Source organism: Cervus canadensis, chromosome 2 (assembly GCF_019320065.1).
Source record: "Cervus canadensis isolate Bull #8, Minnesota chromosome 2, ASM1932006v1, whole genome shotgun sequence".
Classification (NCBI taxonomy): Eukaryota; Metazoa; Chordata; class Mammalia; order Artiodactyla; family Cervidae; genus Cervus; species Cervus canadensis.
In genome coordinates this window covers 29,591,396-29,607,910 of record NC_057387.1, presented here as the reverse complement: position 1 = coordinate 29,607,910, position 16,515 = coordinate 29,591,396, and the positions used below count along the sequence as shown (strand labels likewise).

General features: G+C 36.8%; 1 protein-coding gene and 1 non-coding gene across 9 annotated transcripts in view; both read right to left on the bottom strand.

The window, feature by feature from the left end:
- The window catches only part of ST7L (suppression of tumorigenicity 7 like), a 92,204-nt gene that overhangs the window by 46,348 nt on the left and 29,341 nt on the right, over nt 1–16,515 (bottom strand). For all 8 annotated transcript variants that reach the window (XM_043460319.1, XM_043460313.1, XM_043460315.1 and 5 more), the window contains 5 exons: nt 9,628–9,782; nt 8,020–8,117; nt 7,522–7,636; nt 4,944–5,016; nt 3,924–4,026 (listed from right to left, as the gene is read on the bottom strand). In XM_043460319.1, the coding sequence (XP_043316254.1) occupies nt 3,924–4,026; nt 4,944–5,016; nt 7,522–7,636; nt 8,020–8,117; nt 9,628–9,782 (544 nt within the window). The remainder of the gene's footprint in view (nt 1–3,923; nt 4,027–4,943; nt 5,017–7,521; nt 7,637–8,019; nt 8,118–9,627; nt 9,783–16,515) is intronic.
- On the bottom strand, nt 3,073–3,263 carry LOC122437574. The gene has a single exon (XR_006268380.1). It is a non-coding gene; the product is annotated as a U2 spliceosomal RNA (small nuclear RNA).

The window sequence follows — 16,515 nt, the reverse complement described above, 5'->3', positions numbered from 1 at the left end:
TTATGAAATAAATTCCTAGAAAAATATATCTTACTAAAAACTAACATAAGAAAAAATTTAAAATGTGAATAGCTATGGTACTCTTGCCTGGCAAATCCTATGGATGGAGGAGCCTGGTAGGTTGCAGTCCATGGGGTCACTAAGAGTCGGACACGACTGAGCGACTTCACTTTCACTTTTTACTTTCATGCCTTGGAGAAGGAAATGGCAACCCACTCCAGTGTTCTTGCCTGGAGAATCCCAGGGATGGGGAAGCCTGGTGGGCTGCCGTCTATGGGGTCGCACAGAGTCAGACAGGACTGAAGTGACTTAGCAGTAGATGGAATTGTTAAGTAATTGAATTTGTAATTAATATGAAATTTGTAAAGGAAATCCTTCTAACCAAGAAAAATACAGAATCAGATGGCTTTATCAGCAAATTCTACCAATCACTGAAGGCAGAAATAATTCTAATTTTTACACAAATTATTCCTGAGAATGATAACAGGGACCACTCCTTAATTTGGGCTTCCCTGGTGGCTCAGAGGGTAAAGTGTCTGCAATGTGGGAGACCTGGGTTCGATCCCTGGGTTGGGAAGATCCCCTGGAGAAGGAAATGACAACCCACTCCAGTATTCTTGCCTGGAAAATCCCATGGACAGAGGAGACTGTAGGCTATAGTCGATGGGGTCGCAAAGAGTCGGACATGACTGAGTGACTTCACTTTCTTCTTTCACTTTCGCTCCTTAATTTGGTTTATAAAGCCAGCAATAAAGGAAAAGTATTGATCAAAAATATAAGAAAAGAAGGAAGTGAACATAATTAATGTCAGGATGGTGGTCACCCTCATACACTATTAGTGGGAATGTAAATTGGTACATTTTGATGCCTTTGAACTGAGGTGTTGGAGAAGACTCTTGAGAGTCCCTTAGTCTGCAAGAAGATCAAACCAGTCAAACCTAAAGGAAATCAATCCTGAATACTGAGTACATTGGAAGGACTGACACTGAAGCTGAAAGAAACTCCAATACTTTGGCCACCTAATGCGACGAGCCGACTCACTGGAAAAGACTGATGCTGGGAAAGATTGAAGGCAGGAGGAGAAGGGGACAACAGAGGATGAGATGGTTGGATGGCATCACCGATTCAATGGACATGAGTTTGAGCAAGTTCCAGGAGATAGTGAAGGACAAGGAGACCTAGCGTGGTGCAGTCCATGGGGTAACAAACAGTTGGACATGACTGAGCAACTGAACAACAAACTGGTACAGGCACTATGGAGAATAGCACGGAGGTTCCTTAAAAAACTAAAAATAAAGCTATCATATGACCCTGAAATCCACTCCTGGGTGTATATGTAGAAAAATATGATCTGAAAGGATACATATTTACCACATATATTCACCACAGTACTGTTCACTATAGCCAAGACATGGAAGCAACTTAAATGTCCATTGACAGAGGAATGGATAAAAGAGAAGTGGTACACATATATAATAGAATATCACTCAGCCATTAAAAAGAATAAAATCATTCCATTTGCAGCAACATGGATGGACCTAGAAATCATCATACTGAGTGAAGTAAGTCAGACAGAGGAGAAATATCATATGACATGCTTTATGCGTGGAATCTAGAAAGGAATGATACAGATAAACTTACTTACAAAACAGAGAGATTCACAGACTTAAGAGAATGAACTTGTGGTTGTGGTGGGAGGAATGGAAGGAAGGGATAGTTAGGGAGTTTGGGATGGACATGTACACTCTGTTATATTTGAAATGGGTAACCAACAAGGACCAACTATCAAACTATCATAGCACATGGAACTCTACTCAATGTTATGTGGCAGCCTAGATGAGAGTAAATAAAGACAGAGAGGGAGAATGGATACATGTATATGTATAGCTGAGTCCCCTTGCTGTTCACCTAAAACTATCACAACATTGTTGACTGGCTATACCTCAATACCTCACTTCATGGCAAATAGATGGGGAAACAATGGAAACAGTGACAGACTTTATTTTTGGGGGCTCCAAAATCACTGCAGACGGTGACTGCAGCCATGAAATTAAAAGACGCTTGCTCCTTGGAAGAAAAGCCATGACCAACCTAGACAGCATATTAAAAAGCAGAGACATTACTTTGTCAACAAAGGTCCATCTAGTCAAAGCTATGGTTTTTCCAGTAGTCATGTATGGATGTGAGAATTGGACTATAAAGAAAGCTGAGTGCTGAAGAATTGATACTTTTGAACTGTGGTGTTAGAGAAGACTCTTGAGAGTCCCTTGGACTGCAAGGAGATCCAACCAGTCCATCCTAAAGGAAATCAGTCCTGAATATTCATTGGAAGGACTGATATTGAAGCTGAAACTCCAATACTTTGGTCACTTGATGCGAAGAACTGACTCCTTGGAAAAGACCCTGATGCTGGGAAAGAATGAAGGCGGGAGGGAAAGGGGATGACAGAGGACAAGATGGTTGCATGGCATCACTGACTCGATGGACATGAGATTGAGTAAATTCCGGGAGCTGGCGATGGACAGGGAGGCCTGGTGTGCTGCAATCCATAGGGTCGCAAAGAGTTGGACACAACTGAGCAACTGAACTGAACTGAACTGAACCTCAGTACACAATAAAAAGTTAAAATAAAGAAAAAAGAACAGTTGTTGCCTTTAGGCAGGAGAGAAGAAGCTGTAATTGGAAAAGGGTAGGTGGGTTTCTGGGGAATCACAATGTTGTTTCTTGACTTCAGTGGTAGTTCCCACTTATTTGCTTCGTAATAAATCATTAAGATGCACATTCTGTTTTTTTACACTTTGCTTTTTATGTATTACAATTTGTACCAAAATTTTTATTTAAATTTATGGAACCAGTTTCACTTAATGAGAGAATGGCATAAATATTGTTGACTTTCATTCTTAGATTTCAGTAATATTCTTGACTCTGTCTTTATTTACTCTAAATAGACTTACAACTCATATTTCTTGGAGATTATCTTTTAGAGGTTAATCCTTTAATATTTGCTAGCTTCCAAATTCCACTAACACATTATCCTGGAATCTACAATTACATTTTTTTTTTTTTTTTTTCTTTTGGTGCACCGTTCCTGGAGGTACTGCAATACCAGGTCGATGCGTGGAGTGGACGGAGCAAGCTCCCATTCCAACTCCCAGCTCCAAAAATCCATTTAATATATTGTCCTCGGACAGAGGACGTATCAGATATTAAACTGATAAGAACAGACACTACACTTGATCTTAGCCAAAAGGCCGAGAAGCGATACAATTACATTTTTAAATAAAATCAGATTCTTGAATATGCTATACTTCCTAATTTGGAACATGGTTTTTAAAACCCAAAATTTCACCTTGAGTGATAACACACATAGATTAACCAATAATTTGTATGTTTGCAAGGTGTACAAAATAAAGACAAATGAGATGAGTACAGTTTCGTCTGGGACTAAGTAAACATCAATTCAGCAATTTTCCGGAAACTTCCACATCTGTTTCCTAACACTGATTATTTTAATCTATTTGTCTTCAGTCTTTGTCTACCTAGGCCTCATTTAAAACCCAGGCATCTGCCTAGATGTAAAAAGCTTTTAAAGTAACAGGAAATCTGATTTAATGATCTGAAATATGAATGATCTTTCATAGGGCCAAGTCATTTTATTTCTTCTCTGTAACTATAGTAAAAGGAACAGCTAAGTGAACATACCTCAAATTTTATTTTGACAGCAATTATAAAGCCTATAGTGAAGTACTGCTCCTATCCACCTTTCTAAATACTTTTAAACATCCCCTTTAAGGCAAACATCAAAATATAGCAGACTAAAACAATTCTGCCTCAAATTATGAAGACCCAAAATTTGGTCTATACACTGTTATGAATCTGATTAACTTAAATAAAAGTAGTATTTTCATCATAAAATTTCTTACTTTTGGAACATGAGGATTAAATTCCACAGCTCTATGAATTGCTTCCACAGCATTAATTTCTGCTGTGCTTAACCCTCTTCTGGAGGCTGTTTCTGGAGAGAATCTATAAGAAAAGAACAAAATGAAGAAATAAATATTTAAATACATAAATATTTTAATTAATTCATTAAGGTCATCTAGCCCCTGAATCAGAGGTTTCTGGTGATGGCAAAAGTCAAAGTCAAATAGCTACTACACTTTGGTTCAACATATAAAAGAAGGCAGCGTAAGAGATAGAAATCTTCAAGTTAAGGTGAAGAAAGCCTTCAGAAGTCCATTAGAGTCACACTTTAGGCAAAGTAATGAAATAAGAAATGCTACACAGGGACATCTAGAAGATCTCATGAAAGTATTACATTCTTAGCAAATATTCATTGAGAGGAAAAAGTCTGTGAACATTTCATTCTAATTCACATTAAGGCATAGTAATCTAAGGTGAAAGAAAACATTTGCCATTTGGTTGGTTTCTGAGTATCTTACCTGTGGAATAAAGAGAAATTCATTAATGGCAGCCAAAAATGCAAGGAAATCACAATAATTCAGAATTATAATCTCAGAACAGATTAACATGAAACCTATCTCCCTTCCACACAACCTTACCATTATTACCATCACAGCTACTATGTACTGAATACACTTTCTACCTAGTAATGCTTTGGGCATTTAACACACATAATCTTCACACAACCACCCTATAGTATTATTCTTATTTTATAGATGAGGAAGAAACTCAAACTGATTAACTTGACCAAAGTTCCACAGCTGGTATGTTGTAGACTTTGAATTTGCACCGAAGTTTACCTAGCTCTAAAAACCTTGCTGTTTCCACTGTTACAGATAGTAAGAATCTTCAAAGCCCTGTAAGCTAAGGGTTATTCAGCAGGAAGTCGGGGGAAAAAAGCATTTTTAAAGTCAGTGAATGAAAAACATAATGTTGATTTTAGCAGTCTTTCTAAACTTGTAGTTTTCGTAACTACTTACTTATCTGAAACAGTCCTCGTCTTCAATAGTGCTGCTGTGTAACAGATGGCTGCTGACTTTGGAAGGCTTATATCTATAATAATAATGTTTAATTTAGGTAAGAAACACAAAAATATCTTAAGGCAATTTTTAGTAAGAATATTCATAGTTCAATTCAACAGATATATTGATAATAAAGCAGTAAAAGCACAGGGACATGAAATTGGAAGACCTGAGTTTGAAATCTTGATTCTATTATTTACTAACTATATATCCTTGAAGTAGCCACAACTTCTTTAACCTCAGTTTTCTCAAAATAGAGAAATGATAATTTTCTAGCAGAGATGTCTGTGAAAGTCCTCATACAATGTTAGAAAGTACTCAACAAATATTTATAATAGGTTGCTTGCTGCTGCTGCTAAGTCGCATCAGTCGTATCCGACTCTGTGCGACCCCATAGATGGCAGCCCACCAGGCTCCTCTGTCCCTGGGATTCTCCAGGCAAGAATACTGGAATGGGTTGTCATTTCCTTCTCCAATGCATGCATGTATGCTAAGTTGCTTCAGTCGTGTCCGACTCTGTGCGACCCCATGGACAGCAGCCCACCAGGCTCCCCTGTCCATGGGATTCTCCAGGCAAGAATACTGTAGTGGGTTGCCATTTCCTTCTCCAAATAGGCTGCTTACAATAATACCATCCAGGGAAAAGGGCATTGTATAGATAGAACTACATAAAACCTCCACCCATTCACAGAGAAAAACTAAGATTAAAAAAAAATTAATAGTAGTTAAATCTAAGTGATATAACCATGGGTGATTTTCATTTTCTTCTTCCTATGTTTTTGCATTTTCTACATTTTAAGTGATACTCTTTTATAAAATAAAAAGAAATTGAGAACTATAATGAAATTATCTTAAAGACTGCCCCAAATAATGTTATCAGGAGAGTAAGACTACAGGACTTTCTTTCCAGATTCCAGAGTTATACTAGCAAATGGAGAACTAAAGAAGTAAACTTGCTTTTAACTTTTTCAGGACTCTAGAAGAGTAAAAACTGGGGACTCATAAAAATAACTGAAAACACAGAGGCATATCCAAGTTGCTAGTTTTATTTTATTTTTAATGAATAGGTCCTTTCTGATTTTTCATATTCAGTCCTTAAGCTTGTTCATCATACGTATCATAAGCAGGCTATACATCTGATAAGTAACATATGGAAAGAATTTCTCACAAATTTCTCCATGAGCCTATACTACTCTAAAGCACTTCCTAAGAATTCCAGATGTTTAAAAGAAATAAACTTCTCCTTCCAAGTGTAATACATTTCAAACTTTCTAAGTCACGGGGATTCCTAAGCTAATGGGTTGGAGCTTACAACAGGACAGTGTGAATAAGTGACTTATATGTGTTCTGATATAGTGAAAGATATGACAAGAAATATTACGCTAGCTAGGATGTTCTCAGTTTCAGGTTAAAAGCCGATGCCTCACTCAGAATGAGGAGAAAGACTCTGCTTCTTAAAAATTATCTCAACTCCATTTGTGATAAACTGGCACTGTTACAGTGCAATAATAAAAACAGCCAATATATAATGACTTTTTACTTTGGGGAGACTAGTACAGAAATCGAATACCTAAATTTAAGTTCAGGCTTGCCACTTAACCTTACCCAATTACTTCGCCTTCTTCAACTCCAGTTTCCTTATTTATTAACTGGAAATAGTAAAAAAACTTGTCCTACCATCTCTCAAGATTGTTGTAAGCATCAGATAAGATAATAAATTATACTTTGTAACTAAAAAGCATTGTAAAATGTTGTTCTGAGTTAACTCTTATATATACTGCTAAGCAACTTCTGTTAGCCTTCCCCATCACTCCAAAAGAAATGAAGTGTATAGCACTCCATACTTTTCCAATTACCTCACCTAACATACTATGCTTCAGTATAACTATTATTCATTTGTCTGTATGTTCTACCAAACTGCAAATCCTATAAGAGTTAAGCCCATGTGTTCTTGTTTCCCACTGTATTCTAAGTGCCTCACACAGGCACTAAAACAAATGAATATACTTTGACAGAAGGAAAATTTCTCCTTGCAGACTTTCGCTATCAAAAGTATTGATAAAGAAGATACTTAGGGGCTTCCCTGGTGGTCGAGTGGTTAAGAATCTGCCTTGCAATTTAAGGGGACGTGGGTTCAACCCCTGGTCAGGGAACTAAGATTCCACATGCTAAGAAGCAACTACACCTGTGCAGCACAACTACTGAGCCCTCACACCACAGCTAGAGAGTCTGTGCACTGCAACAAAAGACCGGCGTGATGCAACAAAGATCCCTCATGCAGCCACTAAGACCTGACATAGCCAAATAAACAAATATTTACAAAAAGAAGATACTTAATAGCAACTTGTGTCCACAGATTCTAAATACTGACTGGAAAGAATGCAAAGAGAAAGTCAAAATACCAGAGTAGGATACCATTTGTGACCACTTTATATTGAAAAAAAAAAAAAAAAACACTTTAACTATGCTATCAACTAAGAGGGGCTTCCCTGGTAGCTCAGCTGATAAAGAATCAACTAAGAGAATTATCACTCACCATCATATTTTGCTAGAACTGCTTGAACATCTGCATAGGCTTGTAATTCTAAAAGTGATTCTAGGAGATTTTCATGGATGTTCAACATAGTAAGAGGAGGAAATTCTTTCATTAACTGTATATTAAAAGGAAAAAAAGATTAAAATTATAGCAAATGAACTCAATACAGAAGTATAAATTCTTTATTAAAACTTTGGAGACTCAACCTCTAAGAAATTTGTGTATATTAAGTATCTTGTTACAAAACTATCAATTAAAAAAAAAAGATTCTGGGGAATTCCCTAGTGGTCCAGTGGTTGGCGCTTTCTCTGCCAGGGCCTGAGGTTTGATCCCTGGTTGGGGAGCTAAGATGCAACAAGCTGTATGGTACCACCAATAAATAAATGTTACAAAATAAAAAGCCACAGAGTGATTTTGCATTAACTTAACCAGCAACTTAAAACATATTTTCAGTTTTGAAAGAATAAAGATAAAGATTAAGTCATCAAATTTACTTACATCTCTCATTATTTTTACTGCCTCTCTTATTCTTCCCAATTTTCTTGCACACATTGCCAGTCTTCTTTTAATATACACCAGTACATTGGTATCTCTCCCTATTTAAAAAAAACAACAAATGACCCAAAACTATCACTTTTATATTATGACCAGCTATTTCATTAATATATTTATCTATCAATTTTATTAGCCTGGAAGGGAAATAATTTTATACACCCTGGAAGGTTCAATTAAAATTAAATTGTCAGAATGGAAGAATATTAATAATTGTTGCATTTGGGTAATGAACAATGAATGAAAGTTAATTATATTCCTCTATTTTAATAGCTGTTTGGTGAAGTTTTTTATATTAAAAGCTTAAAATATATATGTATATATATACATATATGATTACTTTTGTTTCTAAGTAATCTGAGTACAGCATATATAAAGTAACTTGTGTACACTAGGCAAGTAGATTTTACTGTTAAAATAAAAGACATACATTAATAGGTAGAAATAACATGAATCTATTAAATTTCTGTATAAACAATCTACTATTTTAATATTATCTATTATCTTAACTGACAAAAGATATTAAAAACAAAATTTATACACTAGTGTAAATTTATGCTCAAGGGCAAAACTACTTCTAGAAAGGGCTAACAAATATTTCTGAACCTAACCCATAACTAAATTTGAGATTATACAAGGACAAATGGCATGACTTTTTTACAGATGTAGTTTCATTAGTTCCAGACTGCAAGATTATATATTCCCACAGTTGTGTGTTATAACAACATGCATTAATGAAACATCCTATATACATCAATATTTAGTTTAGAGAGAAAACATTATCCAAATTTTAATTTCCACAAACAAAAGATTTAGAACTTAACTCCCAGCAGATAATGCATTATATAAACATACTTCAATTTATTGCCCATTCTCTGCCAAAATCATGAAATTAAACCCTCTGGCCACGCAATATAGCAGGAAGCAACAACATTACAGATCCTAACATCTTTGGTAAAAGTGTCTCAATCACAACTGGGAGAGTATGCCTAAGAGTGGAAAGAAAGGATGTCAGTTGCTGTGGCCTGTATGATCTCAAACATACTGTAGAGAAAAAAACCACCAAAGAAAGAGTCAATACCAAGTGTACGGCTGGTTTTTGTGCTAAAGGGCCACTCCCTGGCACTACATGAAGATATTTTTACAGCCTGAAGAGCAAACTAAATGATATATATACCTCTACTGCTGCTTGGGTAAGGGTGGATAAAAGTAACAGCTGTTTATCATTACTAGAAGGTTCTCTTGAATCTTGAATATTTTTGAGTTGTGTTTCTCCAATGACCAGCCCAATTCTTGCGTGAAATAAATTACTGTTAAGTTTCAGAGCAGCACATCTCTCAATAACCAGAGCAGATCTATTCTCTTCCACAAACATTCTCTAGCTAACACACATTTCTGTCTTGCTGACTTGAACAGATTTGTTATATCTCATGAACAGCAGCTAACTTTTAAGTATTAAGTTTTTAAAAATTTATTGTTGTTCTGTGTTTTACACATAAAAGAGGCAACTGCAGGAACTAAAAGACAGGTGAAAATTAGTTCATATTCACTTACTCAGTTGAGCTTCATGCTGAGGACTTTGGTGCTGGCACTGTTGTGACCGCCTATAAATTGTTTCTCCTGCCTTGAGTGCCTGCTTAAATAACCTTTCGGCATCGACAATAGTTGTTGCTTCTTCCTCAGCCAGTAGAACATATGCAGTGGCACAGCTTTAAAGAAAGCAAGCAAGGCAATTTTAAGTAAAATGGTAAAGCAAGTAGTTTCTTTGGGGTCTGTCTATTTACATAACATTTCCCTATCTTTACCTAAACTTTCTGTAATAGGGAAGAACATTTTCTATTCTATTACAAGTTAAACACTAAAGGGATGTTGCCTATAAACTTAAATTATACATAATAATCCAACTCTCAGAACTCTGCCTCCCAGGTAATGAGCATTATGCTAAAAGACTTTTATTTAGCTCATAGGAAACATCTTGGCCAGGCCCACCTGGGAGGAAGAAATTAACACACTCCTCCAGAGGTGGATGGGAACCAGGAAATGTTTGACTTCACTTCTTCCCCTTTTAGTATAAAAGAAGATTGAATTCTAACTTAGGCAAGAGAGTTCTTTGTAAGCATAAATGCACCATCTTCTTGATTTTCTGGCTTTCAGAATAAAGCTGTTATTCCTTGCCCCAACAACTCATTGCTCAATTATTGGCCTGTCACATGGCCAGCACTCACTACAAGGTCGAACTTGGTAACAAATTTTGGTTATTCATAAACACTTTCTATTTTTTGTTTTTGTTCTATTACTGTTGTTATACCCCTCTTGTGAAGGGGTACCAAACTGTGTTTTTCATTTTTATTTCTCTTATGATGAGTGACATTGAGCACCTTTTTATGTACTTTTTGGTCATTTATATATCTTCCTTGAAAAAATGTCTATTCAAATCCTTTGCCCATTTTTAATTGGGTTGTCTTTGTTACTGAGTTAGAGTTCTTTCTATGTTCTGAATACTAGGCCCTTATCAAATATGACCTGCAAATATTTTCTCTCAACCTGTGGGTTGCATTTTCACTTTTTTGACAATATCCTTTGACTGCACAAAAACTTTTAATTTTGATGAAATCTAATTTATCTAACCATCCCCAAGAAAAAGAAATGCAAAAGGCAAAACAGTTGTCTGAGGAAGCCTTACAATTAGCTGAGAAAAGAAGAGAAGTGAAAGACAAAGGAGAAAAGGAAAGATATACCCATTTGAATGCAGAATTCCAAATGATATAGCAAGGAGAGATAAGAAAGCCTTCCTCAGTGATCAATGCAAAGAAATAGAGGAAAACAATAGAATGCGAAAGACTAGAGATCTCTTCAAGAAAATTAGAGATATTAAGGGAACATTTCATGCAAAGATGGGCAAAATAAAGGACACAAATGCATGGACCTAACAGAAGCAGAAGATATTAAGAAGAGGTGGCAAGAAACACTATACAAAGAAGATCTTCACAACCCAGATAACCATGATGGTGTGATCACTCACCTAGAGCCAGACATCCTGGAATGTGAAGTCAAGTGGGCCTTAGGAAGCATCACTGTGAATAAAGCAAGTGGAGGTGATGGAATTCCAGCTGGGCTCTTTCAAATCCTAAAAGATGATTCTGTGAAAGTGCTGCACTTAATATGCCAGCAAATTTGGAAAACTCAGCAGTGGCCACAGGACTGGAAAAGGTCAGTTTTCATTCCAATCCAAAAGAAAGGCAATGCCAAAGAATGTGCAAACTACCACACAATTGCACTCAATTCACACGCTAGCAAAGTACTGCTCAAACTTCTCCAAGTCAGACTTCAACAGTACGTGAACCATGAGCTGCCAGATGCTCGAGCTGGATTTAGAAAAGGCAGAGGAACCAGAGACCAAATTGCCACCCACTGGAAAAAGCAAGAGAATTCCAGAAAAACATCTATTTCTGCTTTATTCATTATGCCAAAGCCTTTGACTGTGTAGATCACAACAAACTGGAAAATCCTTCTAGAGATGGAAATATCAGACCATTTGACCTGCCTCCTGAGAAGTCTGTAGGCAGGCAAGAAGCAACAGTTAGAACTGGACATGGAACAACAGACTGGTTCCAAATAGGAAAAGGAGTACGCCAAGGCTGTATATTGTCACCCTGCTTATTTAACTTATATGCAGAGTACATTATACAAAATGCCAGGCTAGATGAAGCACAAGCTGGAATCAAGATTGCCGGGAGAAATATCAATAACCAGATATGCAGATGACACCACCCTTATGACAGAAAGTGAAGAGGAACTAAAGAGCCTCCTGATGAAAGTGAAAGAGGAGAGTGAAAAAGCTGCCTTAAAACAACATTCAAAAAACTAAGATCATGACATCTGGTCCCATCACTTCATGGCAAATAGATGGGGAAACAATGGGAACAGTGAAAGACTTTATTTTCTTGGGCTCCAAAATCACTGCAGATGGTGACTGCAGCCATGAAATTAAAAGACACTTGCTCCTTGGAAGAAAAGCTATGCTCAACCTGCTGCTGCCACTGCTGCTAAGTCGCTTCAGTCATGTCTGACTCTGTGCGATCCCACAGATGGCAGCCCACCAGGCTCCTCTGTCCCTGGGATTCTCCAGGCAAGAATACTGGAGTGGGCTGCCATTTCCTTCTCCAATGCTCAACCTAGACAGCATATTAAAAAGCAGAGACATTACTTTGCCAACAAAGGTCCATCTAGTCAAAGCTATGTTTTTCCAGTAGTCATGTATGGATGTGAGAGTTGGACTATAATGAAAGCTGAGTGCTGAAGAATTGATGCTTTTGAACTGTGGTGTTGCAGAAGACTCTTGAGAGTCCCTTGGACTGCAAGGAGATCCAACCAGTCCATCCTAAAGGAAATCAGTCCTGAATATTCATTAGAAGGACTGATATTGAAGCTGAAACTCCAATACTTTGGTCACTTGATGCGAAGAACTGACTCCTTGGAAAAGACCTTGATTCTGGGAAAGACAGAAGGCAGGAGGAGAAGGGGATGACAGAGGATGAGATGGTTGGATTGTATCACCAACTCAATGGACATGAGTTTGAGCAAGCTCTGGGAGCTGGTGATGGACAGGAAGCTTGGTGTGCTGCAGTCCATGGGGTCGCAAAGAGTCCGACATGACTGAGAGATTGAACTGAATTTATCTAATTTTCCATTTGTGGCTTGTGCTTCTGCTGTCATGTCTAAGAAACCACTGCCAAATTGATAGTGATGAACATTCTAAAAGTTTTATAATTTTATCTTTTAAGTTTAGCTCTTTGTTTACCAATTAATTAATTGTATACAGTGTGAGGCAAGGGTCTAACTTCATACGTTTGTTATGTGGTTATCAAGCTGTTACTGTTTGTTGAAAACTATTCTTTCCCCCATTGAATGGTCTTGGAACCTTTTCAAAAATCAATTGACCATTGGGACTTCCCTGGTGGACCAGTGATTGAGCATCTCCCTTGCAGTTCAGGGGATGCAGGTTCAATCCCTGGTCGGGGAACTTGAACACCACATATTGCAGAGTCACTGAGCCTGCCTGCTGCAACAAAAGATCCTGCATGCTGCAACAAAGACCTTGCATGCCACAACTAAGACCTGAGGCAGTCAAATAAATAAATTTTTTTTTAAAAAAAAAGAAAGAACACACATTGGATTTTTTAAACAGAATCAATTGACCATAGATGTATGAGTTTATTTCTGAGCTCTCAGTTTGATTCCATTAATCTAGAAGACTATCCTTATGATTTAGTTATTGTAACTTCATAGTAAGTTTTGAAATCATGAAATGAGTCCTCCAACTTTGTTCTTTTTCAAGATTGTTTCATGTTTCATCTACTTGAAGTCTCTTGTAATTCCATATTTTTAAGATCATATTTTAAGATACTTTGTCCATTTCTGCAAAACCAGCAATTGAAATTTTGATAGAGATTGCAATGAATTCATATATCAACTTGACAAATACTAGCATCTTAACAATAATAAGTGTTCCAACCCATAAACATGAGATGTCTTTTCATTTATTTAGGTCTTCTTTAACCTCTTTTGATAATACTTTGTAGTTTTCAGTGTACAAGTCTTGCACTTCCTTGGTTAAATTTATTCTTAAATGCTTTAATATTTTTGATGCTACTAATGTTTTCTTAATTCCTCTTCAGATTGTTCACTGCTATTGTATAAAAATACAACTGATTTTATGTTGATTTTGTTTCCTGCAACTTTTTTGAAGTCTTTTAGTAGCTCCAATAGTTCTATGGTGGATTTTTTTTTAATAGAAAGTTTTATTGGAGAAAAATAGAATCACCACGTACACAGGGAAAAGAGCACAAAAATTCAACTGATACAGAACTGAAAGTCACAACTACCCAATGTTGTTTGCGATTACTTTTCAATTTCTTAAATGGCTTCCCTCAATTTTTTAAATAGCCTTGCCAATTTTTTTCAGCTGAAATAGCATCAAGTTTTCAAAAAATTAAGAGCCTCAGCGAAGGGACCAGCTTTTAAGATAACAAAGGTGACACCAAGAGTCACCTAATGGTACCAAGAGACAAGAGTCTCCTGATAGTACCAATTCTACCAAAAAATTCCTGAAGCACAAAACTATTGAGTCTGGTAGAACAGTAGCTCAGAGACCATCAGGGATTAGTTAGAACACTGACTCAGATGGTCCAGTATGCAGAGAGGGCAAACAAAAAAGCTGCATTTCCCTGTCAGATGAGTTCACCTAAGAAAACCAAGGAGGTGCTAAGAAAATACAGGCAATGGCTGCTCAAAATAATTAAGAAGGCATTCTAAATACCACATGTTATTAGACAACAGTGTGTAAAGTGATGCAATTAGAAAACAGGCAACTTAAAAAAAAATATGGTCACAGGTCTTTGAGAACTCAAGAAAACAATCAAGAGCAAACACAAGAGCTGAAAGTCTCAGCTGAGGGTTGAAAGTGAAAGTGAAGTCGCTCAGTCATATCTGACTCTTTGCGACCCAGTGGACTGTAGTCCACCAGGTGCCTCCATCCATAGGATTCTCCAGGCAAGAATACTGAAGTGGGTTGCCATTTCCTTCTCCTATGGTGAATTTTTTAAAATTTTCTACATATAAGTACATTTAACTACATTTAACTATATAAGTATAACTACATTTAACAGAAATACAAAAGCCATTTTCCCCCTTATTACCTTTGTGCATTGGTTAGCACTTCCAGTACAATGTTAAATCAAAGTGGCAAGAGCAGACATGCATATGGGTCAAGTCATGTCCAACTCTTTGCAACCCGATGGACTGTAGCCTGCTAAGCTCCTCTGTCCATAGAATTCTCCAGGCAAGAATACTGGAGAGGGTTGCCATTTCCTACTCCAGGGAATGTTCCCAACCCAGGGATCATCTCCTATGTCTTCTGCATTGGAAGGTAGATTCTTTACCACTGAGACACCTGGAAGCCTGGCAAGAGCAGGCATTCTTGCCTTATTCTTGATTTTAGAGGGCAAGCTTTCAACCTTTCAGTCTTAAGTATGTAGTTAGCTATAGGTTTTTCAGAGATGTCCTTAACAGTCTGAGGAAGTTTCCTCACATGCCTTGTCTTTATAATAAAATGGTGTTGGATTTTGTCAAATACTTTTTTAGCATCAACAGAGATGACTGCATGGTTCTTGTTTATCAATGTGGTGTCTTACATTGAATGACTTTCACATATTAAACCACCCTTGCCTCCCTGATATAATCCCACTTGGTCACATAATTCTTTTGTATAATTCTTTTAATTTTCTGCTGGTGTGCTAGTATTTTGTTGAAATTTTCTGCATCTCTATTCATAGTGAATGTAGTCTGTAGTTTTTGTTTCTAACGATGTCTTTCTTTGCTTTTGGTGTAAGAATAGTACTGGCCTCACAGAGTAAGTTAGGAAGACTTACTTCCTCTTCTATTTATTTGAAGAGATTAAGGATAGGTGTTAATTCCTCTTTAAAAGTTTGGTAGAAATCACTGGTAAAGTAATCTAGTCCTAGGATTTCTTTGGAAGTTTTAACTGAAATCTCTTCCTTGGTTACAGGTATATCCAGATTTTCTATTTCTTTTGGAGTCAGTTTTGGTAGTTTGTGCATTTCATTTGTCCATTCCATTCAAGTTATCCAATTTGGCACACAACTGTTCACAGCATTCTCTCACAATATTTTTAATTTCTTTAAGGTTAGTGGTAATGTCCCCAGTTTCATTCTTGATTTTAAGTAAGCTGAGTCTTCCCTCTTTTAACTGGTCATCTAGCTTAAAGTTTGTCAGGTCTGTTGATGTCTTTAAAAAAAAAAATTTCATTTTATTGATTTTATTGTTTTTTATTCTGTTTTGTTTATATCTAATATTTATTACACTTGATCTTAGCCAAAAGGCCAAGAAGACTGGACATGGAACAACAGACTGGTTCCAAATAGGAAAAGGAGTACATCAAGGCTGTATATTGTCACCCTGCTTATTTAACTTATATGCAGAGTACATCATGCAAAATGCCAGGCTGGATAAAGCACAAGCTGGAATCAAGATTGCCAGGAGAAATATATATCAATAACGTAGATAACGCAGATGACACTATCCTTATGGTAGAAAGCAAAGACCTAAACAACCTCGTGATGAAAGTGAAAGAGGAGGGTGAAAAAGTTGGCTTAAAAACTCAACATTCAAAAAACTAAGATCATGACATCTGGTCCCATCACTTCATGGCAAACAGATGGGGAAACAATGGAAACAGTGAAAGACTTTATTTTCTTGGGCTCCAAAATCACTGCAGATGGTGACTGCAGCCATGAAATTAAAAGACTCTTGCTCCTTGAAAGAAAAGCTATGATCAACCTAGACAGCATATTAAATAGCAGAGACATTACTTTACCAGCAAAGGTCCATCTAGTCAAAGCTATAGCTATTCCAGTAGTCATG